Below are 27,623 nucleotides of genomic sequence, written 5' to 3'. Positions count from 1 at the left end.
AAAGAAAGGGTAATTTAGAGACATGTTCAGACACAATAACAATCTGCAATCAGGTAAATATTTTGTAATGTTGAAGCTATACAATATATCCCGGACACACGTAGCACTCAGTCCACAAACAGTTTAGCACCATATTGATAGGTCATGCAGCAAAAACCTTTCTTCGAGGTTTGCTTAGGAAGTTTAAAGCATGAAATAGTACAGTGCAAGGTAGTCTATACCCTTAGCTTCTATTGGGGTAAGGTGGCAAAGGTGGATGCTCCTGGCTGTCTCAGAGGTATGTGTTGACAGGTTGTTGGCTCTATGTTCCTATCGTCGTCACCACGCCAGGGCTGATGTTACCTGAGGAAGTTTGGTGGAGAAGGGGAAGATACGTGAGCTTACTGCATGGGATGCTGAGGGAGGGCAAGTGGCTCACGTGCTGGGTGACCTTGCTACAAAGCCCATACCACCCTCAGCCCCCTTGCTGGCCCAACACGTTTTGCCTGCTTCTGAGTGCTTACCAGGGCTGCAGGCTTTTTCACATTCTTTCTGCGTGTTGAATCTGTTCTCGTTGCCTCCACAGCCGCCGTACCAGAACCTTGCACAGCTCTTGGTCTTCAGGTCGTAGTGCCACTTCAGCACAAAGTCCCTGCAGGTCCCCTCCTCCTTCTGCAGCAGGCAGATGTCCATGACTGCAGAGAAAAGCAGGAGAAGGCAGAGTCAGCTAGAGGTCTGGGGTCCTGGGCTAAAGACAGGTTCTCTCAAGACACGAGCATGGTAAAGAAATGCCAGTGAACAGGGCTGGCATGCAAGACCAGAAGGGGTGACACCGGCCCAGGTGTTGCCTGGTCTCCTGTGGCTGAACCCAATCTCTGTGTTGGCAAAGAGAAGATCTTTGGGTGTCTTTGCCCAGCACTGGGCCCAGGAGGATGCCAACGCTGCTCTTCAAGCCATCAGCTGTGTTGCTGGTGTGGCGTGATGCTGGAGTAAAAGCAGAGAGAAGGACATGTGCCACATGGCAACAATTGTCTGCAGATCCCTTCCGTTTGTAGGAAATGAGTTGGCAGGTGTCAGAGCTGGGTCTCAAGGGGAAAACCATTTTTGTCATCACTTTCCCAAAAACATATACAGAGTACATACCAGCAATGAGTGGCCAGGAGTCCATCTCCTGAAGTTGTCTTGTGATAACCTCATACCCTTTGTAAGATGCTACAGATGGGGTGCTACAAATCAAGGTACTGTGCCCTACCAGAAACAGTTCCCACATATCCACAAGGAGAATAGAGAAGAATATAGAAATAAAGGGTGAATTAATGGAAAGGCATAGATGCAAGCATGTTTTTTGGGAGTTTGATGATAGAAAATGCATGCTAACCCTTTCAAAATGTTCGTGGGAAGAAGGATGCAGAGTATTATCCCTGAAATCCTGACTAGAAAGTAGGTCTGGCAGCAAATCCTAGAAAATAAGAAAGTGCTGGTGGCAGGTTTGCTTGTAAGGAAATTGCAGTTGGTGCTGGCAGCTGCCCAGAGCACAGGAATGCTGCAGCCAGCAGGATGGGGAAAGGGAGAAATCAGTGTCATGGACTCCGTGCCCATCTGATCCCAGGGATGGGCAGGACCCTGCCTAAACTCTCCCTGTCCTCTCCCCTTTTAATTGCATTTTCTCTTTTCTTTGTGTGCTGCAGGCATGGAGCTAAGCAGGTCACTGCCTGATCTTGCATGGGTCAAACCGAGCAGAGGTTTGTTGGCTGGTTTGAGGTACGAGCTGGGAATGCATCCTTCTGAGAGAGAAGTGTTGGAAAGGACTCTCTTGTTCACAGTTTACTTTGCTGTGATCTAAAAGTGGCTTGTCGAAGCAGGATTTCTTTCTAAATCTCTGCTTCTCCTAGGAGTTTGAAATCAATATTTGAACTTCCAATTCAGCTTTGTTATCAGGCTCCTCCAGCCAAAAGCTTCCCCATCCCTTTGGCAAGCTCTTTTCCTCTTCTATTTATTCTGCTAAAAGCCCTTCTCCCTTCCGTTCTGCTTTCCAAAACACCAGCAGATGCAAACACCAGAATGACTCTGCTCCAAACCCTGTGCACCCTTTCTTGAATCCAGCCAGCCCACGGGAGGGATCCTGTATTTTCTCTTTCAGCACAAGGACAAAACATCCTTGCTTTTTCACCCCATTGTCCTCTTTGATGGCAGCAGGAGCTTTCAGGATCAGCTAATAGATGGGGAAATTCAACAGCAGTGTTGGAGGCAGATCTGATTTCAGTGCTGGCTTCAGGAAAACTGCCATGCTGTGTTAGCTGAAGATTCCCCTGTAGAGTGACCTTCCATCCACCAGCCCCAGTATGCGTACTGTGTGGGCTGGTGCCACTCTCCAGACTCAGAGCACTATGGGATGTCATCATATCCCATCTTTCAATCATTCCATCCAAACGACAGGATGGCATTTGATCTGAGACCTTCCCCTGCCAAAAGCAAACAAACAACCACGTTTTTTGAAGAGCTAAGGAGCTAAAATGTGCCTTAAGTGCCATCTGGACTCCATCATGTTGAAAGATGCCACCATGAGCAGAGTTTTTAATTCATCCCACAGAGAAAATGCATCTGAGCTTTGGGTGCACATTTGATTAAAATAAATAGAGAGACCTATAAATTGCAATAATTAAAGGGTAAACAAGCATTGACTCCTAGGAGAGATGGGTGTGGAGCACACCCAAAGAGCCATTGGTTTTGGGAAACTGAGGCATTTCTCAGTGTTGCACCTGGCTCCGGACCTTGCAATGGGGTGAACCAAGAGCCTGACCCAATGCCCAGCATCTTAAAAGCTCAGTTTCTTTTTCCACAGCATACTGTTTTGCAGAAAACAAAAAGAGAAGGGAGAGGAAGGGATGAATAGAGTGGGGGATCCTCACAGGGTGGGCAGAGAGACGAGCGTCCCTCCAGGGCCCCTCCGTTGCTTTTCTTGACTATCTGCCCAGGTCAGAATGGTGCCAAGTTCATGAAATATCAGTCTAAGCTGAACAACAGTTGCTGGAAACATCATCAAGGCATGTGATGATGATCGGAAGGGGCTAGGCTTTGGAATAGGATTAGCAGAAATATGTGTTGCTTTGGAGAACTACCCACCAGCAAGGCTTCCCCACTCTGTGAGGCTGAAATCCTGCTCCCAACTCAAGCCATTAGTTTCTGCGTGAGTTCCCAAACTCAGTCTCAGAGCTCACTTTGCTCCTAGCTTTCTCCCCTTTCTCTGCAAAGGGCCCCAAAAGATTGTGAGAAGGAGAGACTGCCATGATGGAAAGGCTTTTGGGGGACAGGTTCCCATCCCCCCGTACTGCTTTGCCAGTGACTGCAAGTCCCTGCTTTCTTCCCAGGTCTTGAAACCTAGGGGCTGAGAAATACCCCGAGAAAAGGAGCTTGTTACCACTTTCCTCTGTGGGCTCCTTCCTCAGCTTTCAGACCTGTGTCACACAGGGTAGTTTTCCTTGCAAAGTATTTGCAGTTCTTCGCAGCACAACAAAGGCATGCTGATGAGCGATGGCACTGCTTAGGCATGCAGTGATAACAAAAGATGCTTTGGGACCACGGTGCTGCACACTTCTTACAATATCCGGCGTGTTTTTGTGTTAGCTGTGGCTTGCACTTGGGTCGTGCAACCACAGCTTCTGGGGTGAGACAAGGCATGCAGGTGACTCGCTCATGCAAAGCGGATGGTGGGGCATGGCCACATCAGGGAGCAAATGCAAACCAAGGTCCTTCTCATATGATGATCTCGTAATGGACAAGCATGGACGCATGCCATGAAATGGTGAATGTGAATGATGGATTTATTTTATGATGAAGTTTTTGGTGTGTTACCTGGCGATAACCTTTTCTCAAGGGGTGGCTGCTGCATGGCTTTCTCAGCTGCTGCTGGAGGAAAAAGTGTGTTGGTTTGGTGTTTAAAGGATGTTTTCTCTCTGACCCAAACGTTATTTGAAATCTCAGTATAAAGTGAAAGGATTAATCCCCATGTGGTACTTACATGGTTTCAAGCATTTGCTATTGCACTCAGCTTCGGTCTCAAATCTATTGGCATTACCACCACAGCCACCATACCAACCCTGGCTGCAGATCTTGTGTTTGTAGTCAAAGAACCACACAACCTGATAGTCCTTGCACTGCATGCCCATGTCAAAGTCCAGCAAGCAAGGGTCTGCCAAATCTGCATATCAAAAGGTGCAAAGGTTAAATGATTCCGGAAGGGTTAAAAGCTGAAAAAAGGAAAGAGATTCAGGAAAGGGAAAAATAAAATAAAATAAATAAAACCCAAAGCATTTAAAATCATCAGAAGCCAAGAGGGTTGGATCAGACCATGCGGGTGGGTGGGTCATACTTCTGCTGGGGGTGTTTCCACATCACACCATTTCTGTTCCCCCTTCTCACTAAGCACCAACTCAACCCATCCCAACCCCATGCTGGGGTGGTGTGGGCAGGATTGGGCCTTCACACTGCTACTCAATATCTATTTCCAAAGTTCTCTGTCTTGGCAGTAACTTCAATTTTTAAGTGTGCTTATTTTATCTCTGAAGGCAAGCCATACCTGGTAGTCTTCAGGGCTTAAACATAGGTATTTTTCCTGTCCAGAAATTATAACTTAGGCCCAAATCCCAGACTTTTTATTAGAAAGGGCCATCAGTGCTAGCAGCTGCATTACCTATATAAGGATAACACAATCTGGGGCTTCCTCCAAGGTTTGCGGGAAGATTTATGTATGGGTCTTTCCCACTGTGCAGAGAACTAGGGAAGACTCAGCTAAACAACCCATCCTCACTGCTCTGCTCTGTTTCTAATATCCTCAGCCTGCTGAAAAACTTCAGATTAGCAGCAGCATCCTTGAAGGCCTCCAGGAAAGGCTTTCCCCTGAGAGACAGATGCCATAAATCCTAGGGCACCTGCTGCAAATGGGTCGTGAAAAGAGCTGGGACTCAGAGATGTGCATTGATGTGCAGAGCATACAGCACATCCACTATATCTTGTCTCCAAAGGGCTGGCACATGAGGGGTTAAGCAAAGCCAGGGCATGGGTTCGTGTCACCTGGAGGGGACGTGCCAGGAGGGGACCTGGCCAATGGGAACGCATGGGAGGCACTTTGCAGATGCAGCAGGAGAAGCCATTCAGAGCATCACAGCAGTGATGGGACATGCATCAAGACACAGGTGGGATGTTCCTTGAGACCTCCACCCTAGACCTCCACCTGCTGCTCATTGAGCCTAACACCCTTCTCCCCTTCCTCCTCCTCAAGATTCTGATGAAGGAAGTGAGCCACAGTGTGAGCAAGAGGCTTATTAAAAAAAAAAAAAAAAGTGCTTATATGGAGATGACTTTTAGATGTCAGATGATCCACAGTCGGTGGCAGCTTTATGAAGGCCACGGACCCTTCCAGTTCTGTAGAGGAAGAGCTACAGCCCAGCAATTACAGTGTGATTGCATTACAGGGCTGATGCAGCGAGCTTGATGTCAACAAAAGCACTGAGACAACACTGTAATAGCTGCAGTGATTTAACAGCATTACTAAGAATATGTTAATGTGATTATCAGCAGAGTGGGTGCTTGCTAGTGGTTTACTGTGATAAGCCACTGATGGTAGAGAAATGGGGAGGGCAGCTGGGAAGCTGTCAATCAGCTAAATTTAATCAAGTGTTTGCCACTATCTTCCCTGTAGTCCCTGGCTACAGGTCAAGTCCTTGTTGGGAGCTGTGCTAAACCAAGGAGCCCAGGCTTGTTCTTTGTGGCAAACCGGGAGAGAAGGAGCAAACAGTTTGATGCTTACAGCAATGTCTACGTGCACCCGGTATGCTATGGGTTGCAGTGTATCCCTTGGGCTTTAGCTCATTTTCTAACTCTATGATGGAAATTAGGCCTGGTTTGAATCTCCTGCAAAGATCTCAGTAGTTCTAGTGAGCTTTGGATCCAGCAGGGGTCTGAGGCATCATGCAGAGTATTAGCCTTTATGCTCAAGGCTTTCATCTAGCCTGTGCTCTATTGGCTCTGCAAAGCAAAGGACTTGAAGATCCTTTGGTCCTAGTAGGGCTATGCTTGCTCTGAGGAAGTCCATGTTTGGCAGTGGGCAAGGGAAATACTAATGGTCAGGATCTTCACAGAATGGCTTAGTGGCCCTTGAAGGTCACCCAGTTCTACCCCTCTGCTTAGACAGGGTTGCCACCACTGTATCAGGCTGCCCAGATCCCATTCAGCCTGGCCTGATCGTTTTCATTGTCCTCATTTGGACCCACTCCAACAGCTCTGCAGCTTTCCTTTTCGTGGGGTTCCTTCTCAGAGCTCCCACCCCATCTCTCCCACCGGCACCAATACTCACCATTTTCAGGCACTTCCAGTGGCTCAGTGTTCAGCATCATGTTGGCCAGGGCCACTTTGGGCTGCGCTGGGGTCTCTGGGGAGGACAGAAAGAGCAGTCAGCCAAGGGCAACCATGTTCTGCAGCAACACCCTTGGGGATCCCCACCACCCGTGGCCATACTGGTGAGCCAAGGCACGGTGTTAAACAAACCCACTGCCAGCAAATTCAGCAGAGGGATCAGGGGACACACAGGTTGCAGGAATCAGGCCTGGATCTGTTTATCCTAGCATGTATGTTTCAGAAATGTTTATTGGATGCAGCTGACACAATGAGCAATCCATCCACAACTGTCTGGCTGTGCCAAGGCGCTTCACATTGCTCTCCTCAGTTAGCAGCAGTGCTGCACGACTGGGCTTTTCTTTGGTGGTGGCTGTGGAGCTACAGCTCTGAGTAGCCACTCTTCTCATCACAGCATGAGATGGGACAGAGGCTCTGGAGGAGCAGTTGTTGTTTCTTGGTTTAACTTTGCTCCTCTAGGCTTAGAGAGGGAGTAATAAGACAACATCCAAGGGAACAAAGAGGCTGTGATGGATCTTTTCTTGCTCCCCTGCAGTCTTCAAGGATTGTTTGTGCGCTGCCCAAAGGGCTACAGTGGTGCTCTGCCCACGTTCCCCACATCACAGCCTCGTAGCCCTCTGGGGATTCAGTCATTGAGGACTGGCACAGAGGGGAGAAAATCTCTCTTGTGTTGGAAAGGAGATCATGGCTCATGTTGCATCATGCTCCTTCCCCAGGGCTGGAGGGTTGCAGCCACAAGAACTGATGGCTGGGGGGAAATGTCTTGAGTGGATTTGAGTGAGGCAGACAGTACTACCTGGTGTAAAGGCAGGTGGTATCACTGCTGCCTGCCCAGTTTGTTCCCATTCATGCTTTCTATAGGAAATGAAGCCTCCCTGGGCACTGAGGCTCTCAGTCAACACATGCAAATGTTACTTCTCCAAACTGAGGTGTTTTCTCAACATCTTTGTGGGCATGTTTATTACCGGTGAAGCTAGGGAGACTTCACACCTGATCCAAACCCATTCAAACCAAAAGAAAGGCTCCTTGCAGGCAGTGGAGGAGGCTCTAAAGTGCCAGAACAGCCAGGGGCAGCAACTGGTGGCACCGGCACAGACTTTGCCACGTCATCGAGCCAAGGCACCTCTGTGCCAAGCTACTAAAGGAAAAAGTTGGCTTTCTCTTATAGAGCAACTTTTGGCCATACCAAAGGGTTTGGTGAGTTTTACATGTGGTCTTTGCACATGTGGAGCTTGAGCCTCAAAAGACTAAATTCACCATTTCACCCTTTCTGAATGCTTCATTTGGATATTGTGGAACGTGGAGCAGATAGTGACTGTGAAGATGATTATGAAAGAAACAGCTTTTCTTGCTTATTTTGCAATTAGGCTCGTCTGAATTGCCTCTCTGTCAACCCTGTTTGGCTCTTATTATTAATTACTGTCTGGACATTAGCAGGACCCATTGTGCAAAGCCTTCAGCACACACAATGAGACAAACACCCCTCTGGGACTGGCTTTAGTTCTCCCACAATCTGGGTCAGTTTAACACCTCTGAAGTGTCACATTGCATTTGCCAAAGAATTCCAATGTTTCATAAATGGGGACAGAGGATACCTGGAAAACAGTGACACAACTGAGCGTTGCCAGGGTTGGGATCATTTGTATGGAATTTTTGTTTGTTTTTTTTTTCCCCGTTCCTTATGTGTTTGTTTTCATGCTTTGTGCCTGTCGTTTTAAAATAGGGGGGGGAAAAATAGTAATGAATGTTGGTATTTCACTGAGAGGAACTCACTTGTGCTGAATGTCCCCGTGTAGGTCACTTTGGGCTGGGATTTCAGGTAGCCGGTAATGAAGACGAGGTATTTCTGTCCACTTCTGAGGCCCCCAATGACACGTTCGGTGCCGGTGACGTTTTGCTTCAGCACAAGAGAGTGGTCGTGTGCTAAGGTGATGGTGAGATCAAACACGTAGGCGCTGTGTGGCTCAGGGCTGGCCCAGCGCAGCCTGGCGCTGTTCTCGGTGACATCCGTGATCTGGATGTCATTCATCTTTGCTGCAGTTTGGGAATAGGGAGGGAAATTACATGAGGGTCTGGAAAGTCTCAAAGAGAAGTGAGAATCTACTTGTGGCATGTTGATCCCCAGCGTGCTGCAGGGAGGCTTTCTTTTTTATGGCCTGGATGAGGATCTTAAAGCAAAGCTTGCCTCAGACCTAACATAACCTTAGGCAAGTCACAGAAGCTGTTAGAGAAAGGTTTTCCTGCTATGGAAGAGCATTGCATGAAGCCTTAATGTTGCTTGGAAGCAACAGTGGAACAAGAAATACCCAAAAAAGCTTGTTTCCTGCAAACAGATGAAAGCATTGACCTTGCAAATGCTGTTTTTACATGGAGATGTGTTCATCAACTGGCTTTGCTTTTGACAGATGTTCTTTGTTACTTGTAGAGAGCTGCCTGCACCCCCCTGCAGGAGCACTTGGGAAGGCTTCTTTACATGCTCTGTGCTCATATGGAAGAGCTTTATCATTCCCAACGAGGCCTCCACAGTGATTCAGTGATGAATGAACTTCAGCTATTTATATTAGCTGACAGAGATCTCAAGCAATCTTGCTGTATGAATCACCATAAATAGCAAAACATAGCTCGGGGGATAAAAACACTGAAAGCAGAGGAGCCACACTAGAAAGAGTGTGCCTCTGTCACCATATTCCTGGGCTGGGCAGCAGGTGATGGATTGTCCCATTCTTAAATCCTGGAGTCTTTCAGGTTAGAAAAGACCTCTAAGATTCCCAAGTCCAACCGTGAATGCATCCCCACCTTGCCTACTGTCCACGTCCCTCAGTGCCACATCTCCATGGCTCTGGAATACCTCCAGGGATGGTGACTCCACCACCTCCCTGGACAGCTGTTCCACTGCAGCACCTCTCTTTCTGAGAAGAAACCAGTACAAGTTTCCGTCTTTGCTCTTAATGTCTTTCTGCAAGAGCAAAACCTGGCTTCCTAGTGACATTTCCTGTTAGGACGACCCTCTTGGGAAGGAGAAAAAGCCCTAGCTCACTACAGCACAGAGAAACCTAGACAAGAAGGTGATGTGAGGCGTGGGGACAGCCTTTTACGTACCACCTTGTCTTCTCCTGCCGCTCGCTGCTGCAGCCGTGGTGCTCGCTGTGGTGCGGCTGGTGGCTTTTGTGTTGGCAGCAGTGCTTCCTTGGCTCTGTACAGTAGCGTTCACCTGGACAGTAGTGCTCTCTGTGGGCCTCTCCGTGGCTCTGGTCTGGGCTGTGGTGCTGGCAGTGGTGGTCCTGGCGTGGGCACTGGTGCTTGCAGCAGGCTTGATGGTGGTGCTTAGCGTGGTGGTGGTGCTTATGGTTTGGGTTACGGTTGCATTGGGGGCTGCATATCTATCAGAGCAATAAAGCAGTTCATATGTCCATTTTTCATATTCATCATTTTCCCAAATACCATAGAAACAGAATTTTGGAGGTCTACTTACACTGCTTTTTGTCCAGTATGCCCAGGGTTCTTGGGTGTTTGATCACCCTGAAGCCACTTGCACTGTTTCCTTATTTCCGGAGATAGGTAGAAAGCAAAGTCACCTAGAGATGGAGGGAGATTAGCATTAAACACTGTTGTTGAAGGTGGTTGTTACCTACCAACGCTGCATTATGCGTATTTCTTCTTGATTTAAAAAGCTTTTCTCTTATCTTGTTAAAACCTATGGACTATCTTTTGATGTTTAGTGCAGCATCCTGAGCGGAGAGACTTGTTATTCCAACATACAAAAAGCAGTAACTGCAAGATACTAGATGGTTGTATGTTTTAGTCACATGTAAACAGTGCTCTCATAGCAAAGCACTTCTCAGTAAAATACTAGAAGTGTGGTTGGAAGTTTCCAGGATCCCTATAAGCAGTGGATGGAAAAAATCAAAATGAGAAAAACTAAACATTTATTTGTCTGGGAAGATGTGTACATGTTGGCTTATTATTTTACTGCAAGATGGGCTGCAATTCAGAGCCTAAGCACAACCAGACCCAATGGGACGCATTGCAGATCAGCTAGCGTGCCAGGCACAATTAGGTTAGATCTTCAAGGTGAGCCTGGAGAGGCCAAGCCAAGCTAGATGCACACACAGACTCTACTTGGTGGATCCTAAGGAGGCTGTGGATGCCCCATCCTTGCAGGCATTCAAGGCCAGGCTGGATGTGGCTCTGGGCAGCCTGGTCTGCTGGTTGGTGACCCTGCAGATAGCAGGGGGTTGAAACTAGATGAGCATTGTGCTCCTTTTCAACCCAGGCCATTCTAGGATCAAAAAGGTGCATGGGGTGGGTTGCCCGAAAGGACCCCAAAACAAAGACAGAAACAACTGGGCAGACCTACAGGCAGTAACAAAACACCCAAAGTTATAGAACATATAAAACAAGGTTACTTCTTCAGTGGTACTACTGCCCAGTTAGAAGGTCATGACAGAGACCGCCCAGCAGGCAGGCACAATCTGCCAGATTATTCCCACTGAGGTCAGGTGTTGCCCCTTCCACGTTGGCTGCTGGATGTTATACTTACTTCTGATAAAAGATGGCAGCAGTCTCCCAAAGCGTAGCAAGGGTTCTTCATGGAGCTCTCCGGGTTTAGAGACCAATTTGAAGAACACGTCATTCGGCTCACTAGCTAGGCTATAGATATTCTTGACATCCACGTTTCTGCCAATGCCCAAGATAACAAACAAGTATCCTTTGCATTTTGCATCAATTACAGCCTCCCGCAAGTCCTCGAGTTCTTGTTTTTCCATTTTTCCAGTTATCATGAGAACTATGACTTTGAGGTCCCGAGGGTTTGGTGCGCTTTCGAAAATATGAGCCACTGTGTGTTCAACTGCACTTCCCATAGCCATTGTGCCGTACAGCTGAGTCATTTGGTTGTGCAAGTAATTAATGATCTTCTGTTTGGATCCATAATCGGTTAATGAAAACTCTGTTTTCACTGGTGGGAAGCTTGAGTTGGTTTCGTGTTCGTAAGGAGCTTGCTGGAGAACTGCCACTCTTGCATGGTGCTGAGATATTTTTGGCTCAGAGCTGATTTCCATGTTGCTTATGAGGTGGGAAATGTACTTCTTCATCTCATTGAACTGCAGAGGTGTGGTGGAGGCTGAGCTGTCCATGATGAAGGCCATGTCAGTGTCTACATCTGTCGGGGCTGCCCTTCTGTCTCTGAATACAGGTCTTTGACTGCCGTAACCACAGATGGGATCGGGTTCACACACATCTAGGGCAGAAATACAGCAGATTAATCACCTGCAGGAGCTGAAGATAAGCCTCCCTTATCACTGCTGAAAGTCTCTATCATAGATAGAAACTCTATCTATAGAAGCTCTATAGAAGCTCTGAAAAACAGAGCTTCCATTTACAACTTGGAGAACATCCCTAATGAAGAGTGAGCCTTAGTCACAATGCAAATGTGCTCAGCCTAAACAGGGATCCCTTGTCTTCAGCAGCAAACGAGCTGGCTCTTAGCTGGGCTTCCCTTCTGTACCACTGACAACCAACTGCTGTGCAACCAGAAGGATCTGGCACAGTCTAGAAGGGAATTTGGATGCTTTACCCAGACAAACATGACAAGTCAAGAGCCTGCGGATGGTGTCGTTCAGCTGGCTGCCGCTGGTTGGAAGGACGATCGCATGTCCAACTGCTGTGTTGTTGATCTGGGTGGAGGCAAAACAAAACAAAACAAAAAACAAAAACGTGATGTTAGCATCGCTGCCTTCTGTTATTTTCAATGGAAAGTAGGAGAAGGCAACCTCGTGGCCAACTCTACGGGATTCCCTGCACAGCATGCTGGTTTTGGTGTGTCCTATCTGGAGGAGCCTAGTATACCTGATATCAGTGGGACTAGTTTAGACATGAAAAGGGTCAAGCACAGTGTTTAGCATGCTCAGTTAGGGCTCTTTTTCCTGCTTCAAATGTATATACCTCAGCTCTCCCTCTAGTAAGGATTGCTACTATAATTCTGCCTTCCCCCCCCCCCCCATTGATTTTCTGTCTTTCCCTCTCTCTGCAGAGGTGATCTTCTTCATACCACACCAAGCACGTGGGAGCTGTGGTCTGGGAAACAACTCATCACAACATCGCTTGAGTTTTGCAGCATGCATCTCAGATTTCTCTAACAGACATGCTGGATGAGTTTGCATAGCAGTGCTTCTCAGCACTAAGCACTTGAAAGGCCTACAGAAGCCAACCAGCGGCTGGAAGAGCCAAGAGAAACATGCCATCAATCTCCCAATGAACTGAGCTGAGGTCAGGAGGAGAAAAGGAAAGAAAGGGTGAACAGCCCCAACCTCCAGAGCTCTTTCGAGAACCGCATCCTGCCTGCTGGTGAGGAACACAGGAGTGACCCCAGCATCATAGAGCTTCAGCACGGCATCGTTGAGCTGCGGGGAGGCTCTTGTCTCCCCGTTGCTGAAGAAGACAGCCACCTTCCTCATGAGGAACCCACTTCGGGCACGCTTGAAGGTGTTCCTGGCCACAAAGGACATGGCAGTCTCCAAGCTGCGTGGCTTTGTGGTCAGGGTTGCCTGGAAGTTTTGGATCTGCTGGAGGAGGCTCGATTTCTTCCTGGCATCAGCAAAGCGGATCTCCGTGGTGACCTCATTGTTGTAGGTGACCAGGGCCACGCGGGCACCTCGAGGGCAGTTGCTCTCAGCAATGGTTAAGTTGCTGACCACTCTGAGCACTGTTTGCTTCATCCTGTTGAAGACATCCCTCCCGACACCTGAGGAGGTGTCAATAGCGAAGGCCAGCTCGGTTGGGAAGACAGGGCATTCCTTGGGACCTGCCAAAAACATGGGTTGGGAAACAAACTGTGCCTCAGGCAGTTGTCAGGGTGCAAGAACCACCTGCTCAGTGGAAGTCAATCATTCGTACCACACGTGTGGGGAAAACAACAGTTCTTGCACGCGACAACATCAGGATGTAAAGGACTGAATGTAACTTACCATAGCAGCAAGCTGTGAAAAAGATGAGGGGGGGGGGGAAAAAAAGCAGTTCAGTCAGTGCCATTCGTTTGATGTGACTGGCATACAAGGGTAGCAGTGGGGAATTAGCAAAGCACTGAGGTACTCACGACATTTATCTTTGATGTTCTGCACAAGGGCACATTGCTTTAGGAAACAGGAGGAGAGAGAGTCAGAAAGAGCAAATAAACATGACAGAGCCAACAAAACAATGTCTCAAAATAAGGCTGAAATGATGCTATACTTACACTGATAGATAGTCCTTTATCACCTTTAAGTCCCTGTTAATGAAAGTAATAAAAATAATTGAGTGCAATATGTAACTTTGATAGGCATATTTTCCAACCCCTGGCACACATAGGGACTGTCACGTTTCTCATGCAGGCAATGAGGAGACTCCTGGGGTGCAATGAACACTTACAGATGGACCAGGGTATCCAATCTCTCCCTTCTGACCAGGTGTGCCAGGATTTCCAGCGTTTCCCTAGAAAGAGAAGTCCTCTCTGTGAGTGTCTGCTGGAGGAATCCCAGAAGCATGAGTCAACCCTTAGAGGAGACGGGCACGTCTTCCAGGATGTTCTTGCATAGGGGAAAAACTGCATCAAATGAATACTCACTCTGCGGCCTCTGTTTCCTTTAGGTCCGGGGCCTCCAGCACCACCACGGTCACCAGGTCCGCCCTGGATGGGGACAAAGAGAAATCGTAGCTCACGATCTGCACAGATCTTTAGGTCGTGGCTACGCTGATTGGAAAATGAACCCATAGTTCATGGGCTGCGTTGTACCTTGGGTCCTGGGTAGCCAACGAAGCCACGTTCTCCCTGGAAAAAAAAATATATGAAGTATTGTTTGAAAATAGGGTTTTAGAAAATGATCCTGTTTCTGTAGATGGATAAATAACAACAAATTAAAATGATGGAGGAAAAGGTGGGAGAGACTGCAAATTCAGCTTGCAATTCTGCTCCTCATGCAGTTAACAAAAAGAGAAGAGCCAACTCTTTTTGAGGTCTGACTGCTCCTCCTTGTCCTTTCTAACTCGTGTTGGTAGGCAGCCGTGTTGAGCACACATACCTTTCTGCCTTTAGGACCTGGGCCACCAATTCCATCTCGTCCGTCATCACCCTAAAATTGGAAAACAAATGGCATTAATATTCAGTCATGCTTGAATATCTTAAAGTTCACAGAGCCTGTGGTATCGATAGAGAAAAACACCAATGCCACAAGCCCTGGAAAATTAGTTTTTAGGAAAGTAGTACAAAAAAGTGCTGTTTAAACAACAAGAATGAATTAAGTCTGCTTAGCACACATACAGAAGGTGTAAAACTACACTCATGTCTGGAAGGCATGGGGCTGATTGCCCTCTCTAATATTGTGCTTTGGAGAGTAAAAAGTCCACAGGCAAGCTAAACTCTCTGCTTTGAAAGCCTGTAGCTGGTCCATGACCACACTTACCATCTCTCCTCGTGGGCCTTGCTGTCCATTCGGTCCCCTGGGCCCAGGATTTCCAGGCTCGCCCTGAAAAAAGAAGCATCTGTTTAATCATACACCCTTCCATCACTGGTTTCTTTTCACGAACCAGTGGTTTTTGCAGCACCGCACAAACCAACGAAGATAAGTTACTTTTGCCCCAAGAGGTTCACCTCCAGTATTATTTAAATTCCGATGCTCCTCGTAGCTGTTTTGGTTCTGATTCCCAGAGCTCATGAAGACATACCTTTCTTCCCAGCGGGCCAATCCTGCCCCTTTCTCCTGGTGCTCCTGGTTGCCCACCACCAGCCTGGAACAGAAAGGAGAGGCGCATTGGCAGTGTGTCAATACAACCTGCATGGCCGTAGGAATCATGGGTCAACCGCTAGGGCTGGTGCCCCTCAAAGCACTGTAGGAAACTCAGTGGGATGTCCAGGCTGAGCCCTGCTGGTCCCTGGCTGAGAATGGGCAGAAGGACTCACCCTGGGTCCGGGGACGCCTTGCTCTCCTCTGATGCCTGGAGTGCCAATCTGGCCGGGTGGGCCCTGTGCAGAAGAAGGGAGAGATACGTCAACACGCGTGGGGAGAGAGACACACCAGCACAAGCAGAGATTGGGAGGGAAACCAAACTCCTCAGCACCAGAGAGATGGCTTCCGAATACATCACACCTTGGGAACTGCACACCAACCCACCAGACCTCGCTGCCCAAGCCCTGGGAAGGGGTAATGCAACAGCACGCTGCCGCAGGATGTACGTTTTGCCTTCTCTCACTGACCTGTGGTCCTCTCATGCCTTGTTCTCCAGCTGGCCCTGGCTGGCCGAGTGCACCCTTGGTACCCTGGAGGTGCAGAACAGCACAGGTTAACATAGGACACGTGGCAAGGGCAGGGGGTGTCAGGGCACGGGAAGCTGCTTTATGGCTACACGAAGGGCAGGGGAGAACAGTTTTTATTTGTTGATTTTGTAAAATAAGAACGAGCGTGGAAATAGTGGAGCGATTTGCCACAATCAGTGAGTGTTAATCTGTACGTTATTATCACTTATGCTTTGACCCAAGTATGCTGCCTGGTCTGGCATGGGAAGCGGCCACCAGCCTGATTTCACAGCAGCAAGAAGGAGCCTGTGGAATTGTAGAGGCATTTGGAGGTCAGACGAGGCAGGGAAGAGGAAGCAAATCCTGCAGCAGGAGGCACCAGTGCCAGACCTGTAGTGGAAATGCTAAGTCATGGCCTGAAGCAGTGATTGAACACCTGGTGGGAAGGCAGGGGAGCACAGGTGCAAGCAGTGTAGCTGAGTGACTGGAAGGGATGGAGCCAGGATCCACCCCTTCCCAGACCTCATTCAAGGGTTGGCAGTGGAGGTGAGGGTGTCTCACTGGAGGTTCCTGTCCACCTGAAGCCTTTTAAGGATAAGTAGACTTTTTCCTTTGTTTCTGTGGCTGCTGTGTTTGGGCTTATCTTCTCTTGCTGCAGACTAGGACTTTGCTACCCTGCTGTTACTGCTGTGTTTCCTATTGTGTTACTATGCAGATCCTTACCTTGACTCCTATTGGTCCCCTGCGTCCTGCCATGCCCTGTGAGTACAGAAATAATGGGGCATGTTAGGCAAGGATGTAAGCATGCACACTTCTCTGTTGCTTTCAGGATAGCACATCTCTGCTTCTTAATGCAAAATTGACTTTGAATAGTTTACTGGGGACAGAGGGAGAGAGGAATCTAGGCTCCATGTTGTGCCAGCTATTGCAAACCAAGTTCTGGCATGTTTTCTCCTTTGTTGCAGCCCTTTGTCCCCATACATAGGTGAGTTGCTCGGTCACATGCATAGCAGCGTGTTTTGCTTCTGCCAAGGGGCTGGCAGCAGCAAACATATCCCAGCATGTGTTTTCCTTTTGAGTATAGTTCTTTTCTCCCTACAACAGTGACTTTTGACACTCATGAAATTAATCATATGGGAAGCCAGGAGAGGATGGAGATCCAGCATCTCACCTGCCTCCCGACTCCTCCATCTGGGCCTCTCTGCCCCGCAGGTCCAGGCTCTCCCTAAGGGAAATGCACAAGGGGTGAAATGAATTCAAGGAGCTTGCACCTTTTTTGGCAGCATCTTTTTCTCTTACTTTCTCCATCCCATCTCATCGTGTAAACAAAACCAACAAAAGACAACAAAGAAGCTTTACCATTTGTCCGATTTCACCCTTTTGGCCTCTGGTTCCCCGCTGAGTATTATCTGCTCCTGATTCTCCCTGAAAGCAATGGAGCAATGAGAAACAGCTGTGTGAGCGAGACAAGAAACTCGGACATCACAAATTGCTCTGATATAGCTCGGAACCAACAATGGTTTTTTTTTTTTCTTCCTCTTTTTGACTGAATTAGATGAAGTGCACAATTCTGGTGGTTTGAGGCAACTGTGGCTTTTCAGCTGAGAAATAATAACATTGAGAAGAGGAACGAGATTTCTAAGAGACTGAAGCAATGAGTGACAGCTTGGTTGCTGAGGCATGTGTTCCCCATCTTTGGTTCCTTCGTCTTTTGCTGCCCCTTGCCCATTTGGTAGCAAATAACTTTTGGTGGTGTCTTGCCTTAATACCACTGCACCATCAGAAGGCTTTGGGTTCTCAGATCTAGCATTTCACATAGCTCACCTCCCCAGCCAGGACAGGTTGTTACACACAAATATGCTGGCCTGAAAGTTTGTTTTTGAGCACTCACTGTAAGAGTTGTCCTTGTTCCATGGTCTATAGGGCAGGGAGGCTTCTTGTGGCACAGTAAGTGGGCAGGGTGCATAGACTGAACAAGCTCATGCATTATAAACCACTACCAACAGCTACAAGGGTACAAGGCTGAGAGCTGTTGCTTCTGGTCCAGCAGCATTCAGTAACCCTGAGTACACCCAGGACTTGAAGGGGGAGATCAAGAAGCTGCCTCAGCAATGCTTACCGGGTCTCCACGGAGCCCACGGTCACCTCGCTCTCCTCGTTCACCTTTGGCTCCTTTATTACCCTGGGGAAAAGGAGGGAGAGTTAGCAAGAGCAGCTCTTCCCTCTGCCAGCCCCAAAGGGAGCAGAGGAGCTTCCACCCTCTCCAGGCTCCCTTCTGCTCTTTGTAATGGTGTGTGACAAACACCTACCCTCCTGCCAGAGAACCCCTTCTCTCCAGAGGAACCAGGCAAGCCTTTGTCTCCCTGTGAAAGAACAGGAGTATTTTAGGAGGGTGTTTGCTATTTCCATGGCTTTTTCACCTGAACGTCACATTATAGAGAGAAGTGTGCTGGGAATGACTGACCTCTTCTCCATCAATGCCATCCAGGCCCATTTCTCCCAGTTCGCCCTGCAGAAGAGATGTGGGGGGCAAATGCTCACCAAGGAAAAGGAGGACCAGGGAGGGGGATGCCGATGCATCCTCACGCTCACCACTGTGTGAGGAGGATATAATTCCATACCTTCTCTCCTGGGAATCCCCGAGAACCCTAAAGGGATGAGGAAAAAGGAGTTAGTGTGCTGCAATCTCTGTGGGTGGTGGTGGGGAAGGGGGGCAGACCCAGAGCCAGGATGGGCTGGGATGGGATGGACAAGGTGTTCTGCAAGGGGGTTAACCATCCCTCACTTCTCTTGTGCAAACCTTCAGCTGTCTTCTGGCTACTCATAACAAAAAAAATATGTGCTCGTGTGCCAGCTGACCCAGTAAAATATTTTATTCCATAGATGTAACTCTTTCTCCATAGATAATGAGCTGGATTACCACTGACTTTGCTTTCTCCCTATGCCCCATCTTAAATGGATCCAGACCTCAGGGGCCACAGAGAGCATCAGCTTTGTCCAAGGCTGGGCAGCTTCTTAAAGACTCCCAGTAGCTCAGCTGCAACTAATGGGCTTGGTTCAGGCACTCCTGCACTCCCTGCCAGAGAATCCTGCTGTCAGAGCAAACAGTAGGAAACAGCACTTTCATATCACTGGATATTGCCCATAGATATTAAATCTTTCACCACCTCTTCTAGCTTGTGGCACGGCTGCTGTCCTGAGTCTTGGCTCAAGTATCCCCTCCAAAGCAGCGGTGACGGCTCACTTTTTCACCCCCCTCTTCAACAGCAAATCCTGCCTCCAGATTGAGCCTGGATCAGCAGTCTCCCTTTTGCTCCTCAGACCAAGCGATACACTTGGGGAGCTTTGGTGTTTGGCCAAGTGGATTCTAGTGTCTGCTGGATTCTTTGTGTCTGCTGCACAGCATCCTAAAGCAGCAGTGGACTTCCCCCATCTGGATGCAGTATCTATGCTGTGCAGGTTCCTTCCAGACATACCTTGGTTCCTCTGTGCCCAGGGCATCCCTGGAAGCCCTGTGTCCCGTTTGCTCCTGGAGGTCCACGCTCACCCTGTTGCACAGAGGAGAAAACACAATGATCAAGGTTTGTCTCTGCATGCGTATCTTTATCTATTGCACTTATTGGCAAGCAAGGGAGATAGAGGTACTTTGTCCTAAGCTACAGAGAATCAAGTTTTGAAGGTCAGAGCCCAGCCAATGCACTGGGACTATCTCTTGTCCTCAGCATTCATTGTATAGAGGTCATCTTTGCTGCTGGGAGAGACACATCCTTGCCAAGCTCTCAGCTTTGAGAGATCTTCCTCCTTCCAAAAAATGACAAGAACCCCTCAGAGCTCAACAGAGATGACTAACCCAATCCTGACCTTGTATCTGACCGCAGCATTTGGCCCCTGCTTGTGATATTGGGAAAAGGAGTGCACCATCAGCCCCTTGGCCTCGGCTTCACCCCCTGGGCGTGATGCGTGGGGAGCTGTTTGTTCCAGCATTGACACGGGATTCGTGAAGTAAGAGTTTGGAAGAAGCCGTGCTAAGAAATCATGGGACTCACTGCCTGTCACCGTGATGGATAGGAACACCCCTTTGTGGTCTGACACTTGGACTTGCTCAGCTCTTCCAGCTGCATTCAATATGGGTACAAGCTGTGTCTTTAATGCAGCTGAAGACTTTACTGTGTTGGTGCTTGCCGTGTCCACAACACCCTGCCCTGCTTGGAGGTAGCTGGGACCAGCTGCAAACCTCCCCAGCTGCCTCTCAGGAACAGCACAGAGCCGGGTCAGCCTGCAGCATGGGAGCTATTCCCCACAGCTCTCAATGAGCAGCCGGGACCTGGACCAGCAGCTCAGCCATCACATGGGGAGGACACAAAGCCCTGCCTGCTCCCTTGTCATCCCACCCCCGTATCCCCTGCAGAAAGTATTTAGAAAAAGGTCTCTGAATGCTTTGCTGTGATGAGTTCTCTGATTTGAGCAGTACTGAGCACTTGAAGCAGAGCAGTCACTCACCGGTCCTCCTTCATCACCAGGATAGCCTCCGTAGCCAATCTCACCTGTAGCACCCTAGAAGAAAATGCAAAATGTTTTTTGTTTTCATCCTAGCGCTGTGAGCCACCTCTAAATCGACATTTAGGATTTCATCACACAGCATCTGCATGATCGCCTACGTAATCAAGGCAAGGGAAGCAACCATCCTGCTTTGGTGTACCCAGGTTGTCTCACGGGACGCTTTGTTCTCTCCTTCTTTCCTGCCCTCCCTTCCCTATCAGTTGGCTAACAGCACACAGGCTGTGAGGAAAAGGAAGAAGAGCAGTTCTCAACTGCTGTGGATGGCCCAGAGGCAGTTTTACAATGGGGAGGGGGGTGAGAAGAACACAACCTCCCTGTGAGCACCACCCAGTGCAACATGCACAACTGCATGTCCGCTCACCCATCATGTTGGATCATCATGTTGGATGCTGTCCTCTTCAAATGAAGTGACCTACCTTTGGTCCTATGGGGCCGGGAAGACCTCTGTCCCCTCTCTGCCCTGAGCACTTGCAATGGACCCCACAGCATGTCCTTTCTGCAATGTTATCCTGTGAGAAAACACAGATGACACAACTGAATGTTGGGTTCTCTCCACCAGAAAACAGCCACAGCGGTGTGAGAAAGAGGTGTGTGATGGCATGACGATTAGATTGCTTGTTTAGGGGATATCAACATTCTGCTTGAGCAGAAGTCACAGAGGGTGTTTAGTAGGAGACCAGTGACTGAAATGGTGCCTGTTGCTGAAGAGAGCAATCTCATCTGTGTAGAAACAAATCCAGGGTGTGGAATAGGGCAGGAGAAAGCAGTTCACCAGCAACCCACGGGCTGAGAACAATTTGCAAGCACGCAGCAAGAGGAAAAAATAAGAAGATATGGATTCAGAGAAATCACAGCTTGGTTTTGCATCATCCACTAGAAAGAAAAAAATCCTTTTCATTGCCAAGTACATTGCTGGCTGCAGATGCCTCCTGCCAGCTTTGCACATTTGCATTTTGAAAGGATCTTCCTAGTCAAAGGAATTACATGGGGATGGGGTGAAGAGTAGCTCTTATCCCAAAAACCACGGTTCACTTCCAAGTGGCTGCACTTGGCTTTGCAGAAAAGGGCCCATCAAGGTTGTAATAGCAGATTAAGCCTAATTTTATTAAAGCTGCTGGAAAAGGAGGTTAGCAAATTGAGAGCAGATGTGAAGTTAGGGGGAGCTGTACGTGTAAGAGATGATAGCAAATTAGTTTTCAATAGGCTTGAGAGACAATATATGCATGGAGTGGAGGTAAATCTATGAGCTTCTGCCTGGAAGAAAAATAACTACCATTTGTAAGAAACACATCTAACACATAGGCACTGTATCAGCTCCAGGAAGAAACCTAGAAAGTTATGTTTGTGCAGGAGGTTTAGCACTGACAATGCATGATGGTGCATCACCCTCAAGCCTTTATTTTGGTGCTGGTACGTGTGTGGATTGTTAACCTGTTCCATGTGATTTAGTCTCAGTGGGCTTTGTGCTTTGCAGCCTGAGCTGGAGAAGCCTTACTGCAGGAATGGTACAGGACAGCAGCAGGATCTGCTTTTCATTAATTTGCTATGGCATCTGTATAAAGAGCAGACGTGAGCTAGGGAGGGGGGAATGGCCGGAGCCAAGAGGGTGTGATTCAGCAGCACTCCAGACCTGCAGCACATCCAGCCTTTGGCTTTTCCCCAGCATTGCAAGGCAGCGCTGCCTGTGCCAAGTGACTTACAAGCTGCTCTGCCAACTCGAAATCCAAGTCCAGGAGATTAACTCTCAGAGGCCTGTTGTAGGTGAAACCCCTCCCGAACTCCAGCTGCATCACTTCCTCAAAGTTTTTCACTCGATCCAAGCCGACGAAGAGGAGAGCGTGGACACCTGAAAGCAGAAGGAGCTGTGACAGGACACGGTGCTCTGCAGAGCGTGCACACCCTCACCTGCAAAGCTGGGCTGTTCTTAGCCTCTCCAATTGCAAATGGAAGCTTTTCAACCAAGAACAAATACACTCAGTGCAAGTTTTCCCCCATGCTTAGGTGGATCACGGGAATAAATATCACGGGGAGGTGATGAAAAAACAGCGATGTGGGTACAAGTCACTGACGTACTGAAATCCTTATTCAGTGCTATCGAAACACGGCTGATCCGTGAAAAACAGCGTTAAAGCACGTGTGATGTTAATGTGGGCTCCATCGTCACTTTCTCAAGAAGTAAAAATTACCTTGTCCACGCAAATCAGCCGAGGCAGTCTTCATCTGATCCAAGTAGTCATCTGTACCGTCTGTAAAGTGGATTACCACCTGGGAGAGAAAGAAATTGACGTTGGGACCTGGAGATTTTCTGGTGTGAAATCACAGAATCCTTCAATTATAGAATCGTTAGAATTCTTAGAGTTGGAATGCAATCACGAGCAACCTGGAGGGCCTTCATCCAAGGGATGTTTTGTTCAAGGTGAGATGGGGGAATTGCTCCTCCCTTCCTAACTTTGCTGGACATGAATCTATGCATTTCTGTGCCAGATTTAGGTGCATTGTATCAGGCAGGTGTGAAAGGTGTGTGGCCAAGCGGTGCCTCCAGGCCCTGGCTGCTCAGCAATGATCAGGGCTGGGCACTGACAGTGCTGGGAGGCCACAGGGAACAAGCAGGTGACCAAAAGTCAGGGCTTTTCTTATGAATACATGGTCACTTTGTTGACCAAAATCAAAGAGCATCCTTCCTTCTCAATCAAAATATAACAGAGGGCAGCTTTTCTGTCCAACACCGTCAGCTTTGGTTTTTACTTGCCTTGGTGCTGCCAGCGGGTGCTGATCTGAACTTGTTCTGGTAGGATTTCAGTGTCTCAGCTGTGAGGAAATAGGGTCCACGGGTGCGCATGCCTTGGAACCTCTCAAAGAGCTCAGGCTGGTACTCAGAAAAGTCCAATCCCTCCACAGGTCCCCCCCGGGACTGGGCCATGATGGCCACCCTGACATTGGGCGCCTGGCTGCCGGTACAGCTGATTTTCTGCATCTGTGTTATTCTGTTCAGCACAGCCTCGACCCTGGACTCCAGCCCTCTCTGGGAATTGAAGATGTTTTGGCCGGCTCCGACATCTGACACATCGAAGCCAAGAATCACATCTAAGTCGCAGTCTGAAAGGGAAACGTGGAAAGAGAGGAGAGCGTCACCGCTGAGCAATGCAACAGATGATTTTCAAGCAACAGTGACAGAACCAAAGGATGGCTGAAGTGGGAAGAGATCTCTTGGTACCTCTGGCCCAACCCCAGCTCCAGCAGAGAGAGCAGAGTGCCCAGCACCACATCAAGGTCACTTACAAAGGTCTCTACAAGATTCTACAGCCTCTCAGAGCAACCTGTGCAAATGTTCAGACTGCCCTCATACTGTTAGACATGGGGTTGAAGGTTGGGCTAGACGATCTCAGTGGTCTTTCCAAACACCACGATTCTATGATTTCAGCAGATGGTCTCTGGACGGAGAAATGCCACTATTTGATATACAAGCGCTGTGGACTTCATCACAGCAATGATAACCTGGGTCAAACAGGATCAGGCAGGCAGGAGCCTCTCTGATATAGCAGCAGATGGTCAGTAGTTTGGGGCTGGCCCGTTTCTGAGGTGAAGCCATCTCCATCAAGCAATGTCTCCTGTCTCCTATGCCACAGCCTGTCCTATCTTTAATTCTTCCACAATTGCAGTCCTGAGGTGACAGTGCACAAGTCATTTATGTGCTGAACCTCCTGTACAAAGGGCTGATCCAAGCTCATGCCTGGACTCAGCTGTAGGCAAGCTGGAGGAGTCCATCAAAATGGACTCCAACCGGGAATAACCAGAGCATTTCATGGAAGGATGGTGCTTACCTCTCGTCACGTCTGTCGTTCCTGGGCACAGTTTCTCCTCCATAGCGGCTGCCAATGTAACCAAGACCTGCTCATTCAGTTCAGACAACTCTTGAGCTGTTGACACTCTGAAGCTCGTGGCACTCTCGCTGGCCAACTTGCTGACCTCTTCCAAATCAATGTTCCTTACACCAACTGCAAACACCTTGACACCTTTCTGTGCGACTTCCATGGAGGCACCCTGCCCATCATCTGAAGATTTCCCCCCTGTGATGATGAAGGCGATCTGAGGTACCCTCTGGTCAATTCGGCTGCCAGCCTCCTTTACAAAGTGTTTTGCCTGAAGGTGCTTGATGGCTGCACCAGTGTTTGCCACTCGGCCACCTTTGTAGATCACTTTGTTGATGGCATCTAAAATCTGAGGTTTGGTGGAGTAATCCTTGAGGAAAAACTCATCAGTGACATCAGAGTTGTACTGTGCCAGTCCTACCTGGATGGAGTCGCCATCCTCATAGATGGCATCCACTATAGAATACACGAACTGGAGAACTTCCTGAAAGTTATCTCTTCCCAGGTTGATGGAGCCATCCAGCAAAAACACAATGTCAGCCTGCTTTTTGCCTCCTGAAAAAGAAATTACAAAAGAAATCAAAATGGCTAATCGTTGTTTGTGACATTTGTAATACTCATGGTGCTTAGTGCTATGTCAGATAGCATTGCATGTCTCTCTCCTTTCAAACTTGTAAACTTTGTTGGTCTTTGGAGTGACTTGACTTACATACATGACAAAACCTTTTACACAATGTTTTTATTACACCTCATGTTTTCATGATAGACTCATCTCTTCAAACTCTACGCTTTCCTGTGCTCCACAAAATCTTCTTCAAAGTGTTCTTTAAAGCAACATAACTTAATTGTTGGGGATGAAAAAGAGTTATGGAGCCATTTACACATTGTACAAACTCTGTGTTATACTCAGAAAAGCCTGCAGGATGCATTAGCAATCTTACCAGGTCCTGGATATCCGGGGCTTTCTGTTGTGGGTACTGGAATCTCTTCAAGAATGTTCTGCACCTTTCTTTCTAAAGTGGGCAGTCCTGTGAAGTCCTGTACTACAAGCACACGGCCAGGGTCATTGGTAATGACCTGCAGCTGGTTCCTGTCTACATTCCTGGCTCCTACACCCAGAGGTTGAATACTCGTTGAAGAGATCACATTAGCAGGCCTGTTGACATCATCCTGGGACTGATCTCCAAGGATGACAACTAGATGCTGGGGCACTCCATCTTCTATCCTGCTCCCTGCAGACTTGATGAAGTAGTTCTTCACCACGTAGTCCAGGGCTTTGCCAGCGTTCACGGGGTACCCTCCTCTAAGCCGTAAGCGGCGGATGGCTTGCAGTACGGCGTTTTTAGATTTGTGGGTTTTCAAGTAGAACTCAGGGAAGACGTTATTGCTGAACTGAACCACTCCAATCCGCACTTTGTTTGGCCCAACATCAAGCTGCTGAACGATTCTGCTGATGAAATCCCGAATGTGAGCAAGCCCATCAGACCTAACGCTGTCGGAGCTATCAATAAGGAAGACTACATCCTTTTCCTCACCAGAAACATCTGCCAGGAAGCAAAGAGAGGAGAAATTATTTTGCTTAGACTTTTCTGCAGGATTTCTATGCTATATTTTCTCAGGTAATGTAAGACTGCATGGTATATTTTACCCAAATTTAGGCATGGTGCTTCGTGGAGCTCATCCACAAGGGCTTATTTGCAAGTGCATGCGTGCATAAGTGACTTGCCTAATATTCTAAGCATATATTACTCAGACCTTTATCATCAGAGGGTGGTGATGCATTGGAACAGGTTGCCCAAGGAGGCTGTGGATGCCCCATCCCTGGAGGCATTCAAGGCCAGGCTGGATGTGGCTCTGGGCAGCCTGGTCTGCTGGTTGGCGACCTGCACATAGCAGGGGGTTGGAACTGGATGATCATGTGGTCCTTTTCAACCCAGGCCATTCTATGATTATCCATTTCATTCTTCGACAGTCTTGTCTGGATTTGGCAATATTTCTAGCTCTGTTTTGCCACAGATTTATGTCTTTCTCTTAGCCAGTAAATGGGAACATGCAATCAAGCACCTTGCAGTCTTTGACTTGAAAATAAGAATAAGCTATACATTTAGGTAGAAAAATTTCTGCATGTTTAGAAGTGGTCTCCAAAAGCAGTATGTGTGCTGCCCCCATTTATAACTAAGAAAAGAAGGGATTAAAAATCATTTACCCAGTTGTATTTACTTGCATAGCAACAGAGGCAGCTGGTAATGACAGGATCTTACCTGGAATTGTTGTTACGTCTCCCAGGAGTTGTCTGATTTGGTCCGCACTCAGGGTTTCAATAGGAGCCAGCAGCTTCTGTTCAAGGCTGGGCAGTTCCTGGAAGCTGGAGACTTGGAACACATAATCAGGGCTAAGGGAAATCTGCACCATCTCCTCAGGATCCATGTTCTTTGCGATGACCAGAGGTGCCACTCCTACTTGTTTGACTTGCACCGATGGGAATTCTAAGTCATCATCAGACTTGCGGGAGGAGAGGATGACCAAAAACTGAGGGACACCCTCTTCTATGCGGCTCCCCGAGGGACGGGTGAAGATGGTTTTTGCCACAAATTCAAGGGCTTCCCCCACGTTCACCTGCTGGCCACCCCGCGGCCGCAGCCGCCTCACTGCACCTTGCACCTCGTCCTTGGTGGAATGAGCATTGAGTAGGAACTCCACATGGGGATGCTCACTGAACTGGACCACTGAAACCCGGGTGGTGTCAAAGCCCACATCCAGGTTGTTCACTATCCTCTCAATGAGGTCACGGATGAGGTAGAACTCCTGGGCAGCGTAGCGGGAGCCATCGACCAGGAACACAACATCTCTTTTCACACCCGCTGTGGAAAAGAAGGAAGGAGTCAAAGGATGTCATCAAGCAATGCCTATGGAGAGCAGCTAATGTCATTATCTACGTCACTGGCCCATGCTTTGGGAAGAGGCTCATTTCTTTCCTTACGATTTCTCCTGGGAGCCCCAGAGACTGGGTCAGTCTACTAGGCACATCCCGAGGCAGTGCAAGAACAGCAGTTTCCAGAGAAAAGGAAGCGAGAGAGAGCAAGGGAATCTTGGAACATTAATTCCCAGTGGGATCTACACACAAGGAAATGTAGCACGGTGATGCTCCTTACTCAGGGCAGGCTGCCACACGAGCCATTCCTCTTTCCTTGTCTTTCTCCTCTAAGATAGATTTTATCCCATGATTCTCTCAGTAATTCAGGTCAGAGCCTGAATTATCATTGAATATTACATTGACAAGTGGGGCTTGGGGAAAGCAGTCTGACTTTGAAGGGAAGGAACAGATAGAGTAGAATGGTGGATTTTGAAGGGACTGATTTGGATTGGGTATCCTTCATTCCCTCAGGATGGGTGAGTGCTGGTTGGATTTCATTCAAAGTGAGACCAGAAATGGAAGTTCTGATTCTTTTCCATTTTCCTTTCCCCCTGTGAATGAGCGTAGCAAATGTTAGACACATCCGAAGAAGGTCTTACATTTAGCAGAAAGGTGACGTTGGTAT

At 48.2% G+C, this 27,623-nt stretch overlaps 1 protein-coding gene across 1 annotated transcript in view; it reads right to left on the bottom strand.

Moving 5' to 3' along the window:
* Positions 1 to 301: 301 nt before the first annotated feature.
* The window catches only part of COL6A3 (collagen type VI alpha 3 chain), a gene marked incomplete at both ends in the record, with an annotated part of 46,984 nt that continues 19,662 nt past the window's right edge, over positions 302 to 27,623 (bottom strand). The window contains 36 exons of the mRNA XM_079538942.1: positions 302 to 342; positions 504 to 674; positions 6,332 to 6,406; positions 8,164 to 8,424; positions 9,490 to 9,770; positions 9,863 to 9,965; positions 10,931 to 11,629; positions 11,966 to 12,065; positions 12,699 to 13,192; positions 13,356 to 13,367; positions 13,484 to 13,520; positions 13,622 to 13,654; positions 13,795 to 13,857; positions 13,991 to 14,053; positions 14,159 to 14,194; positions 14,445 to 14,495; positions 14,826 to 14,888; positions 15,088 to 15,150; positions 15,323 to 15,385; positions 15,617 to 15,679; positions 16,379 to 16,414; positions 16,827 to 16,880; positions 17,015 to 17,080; positions 17,775 to 17,837; positions 17,965 to 18,018; positions 18,120 to 18,164; positions 18,277 to 18,303; positions 19,132 to 19,203; positions 20,156 to 20,209; positions 20,632 to 20,724; positions 21,916 to 22,061; positions 22,402 to 22,480; positions 22,965 to 23,311; positions 24,037 to 24,639; positions 25,026 to 25,628; positions 26,346 to 26,945. Coding sequence (XP_079395068.1) covers positions 302 to 342; positions 504 to 674; positions 6,332 to 6,406; positions 8,164 to 8,424; positions 9,490 to 9,770; positions 9,863 to 9,965; positions 10,931 to 11,629; positions 11,966 to 12,065; positions 12,699 to 13,192; positions 13,356 to 13,367; positions 13,484 to 13,520; positions 13,622 to 13,654; positions 13,795 to 13,857; positions 13,991 to 14,053; positions 14,159 to 14,194; positions 14,445 to 14,495; positions 14,826 to 14,888; positions 15,088 to 15,150; positions 15,323 to 15,385; positions 15,617 to 15,679; positions 16,379 to 16,414; positions 16,827 to 16,880; positions 17,015 to 17,080; positions 17,775 to 17,837; positions 17,965 to 18,018; positions 18,120 to 18,164; positions 18,277 to 18,303; positions 19,132 to 19,203; positions 20,156 to 20,209; positions 20,632 to 20,724; positions 21,916 to 22,061; positions 22,402 to 22,480; positions 22,965 to 23,311; positions 24,037 to 24,639; positions 25,026 to 25,628; positions 26,346 to 26,945 — 5,714 coding nt within the window. The remainder of the gene's footprint in view (positions 343 to 503; positions 675 to 6,331; positions 6,407 to 8,163; positions 8,425 to 9,489; positions 9,771 to 9,862; positions 9,966 to 10,930; positions 11,630 to 11,965; positions 12,066 to 12,698; positions 13,193 to 13,355; positions 13,368 to 13,483; positions 13,521 to 13,621; positions 13,655 to 13,794; positions 13,858 to 13,990; positions 14,054 to 14,158; positions 14,195 to 14,444; positions 14,496 to 14,825; positions 14,889 to 15,087; positions 15,151 to 15,322; positions 15,386 to 15,616; positions 15,680 to 16,378; positions 16,415 to 16,826; positions 16,881 to 17,014; positions 17,081 to 17,774; positions 17,838 to 17,964; positions 18,019 to 18,119; positions 18,165 to 18,276; positions 18,304 to 19,131; positions 19,204 to 20,155; positions 20,210 to 20,631; positions 20,725 to 21,915; positions 22,062 to 22,401; positions 22,481 to 22,964; positions 23,312 to 24,036; positions 24,640 to 25,025; positions 25,629 to 26,345; positions 26,946 to 27,623) is intronic.

This window comes from Tetrao urogallus (genome assembly GCF_951394365.1).
Source record: "Tetrao urogallus genome assembly, chromosome: 8".
Classification (NCBI taxonomy): Eukaryota; Metazoa; Chordata; class Aves; order Galliformes; family Phasianidae; genus Tetrao; species Tetrao urogallus.
Note: the sequence above shows the minus strand (reverse complement) of the source record. Positions and strands in the feature narration are given on the sequence as shown.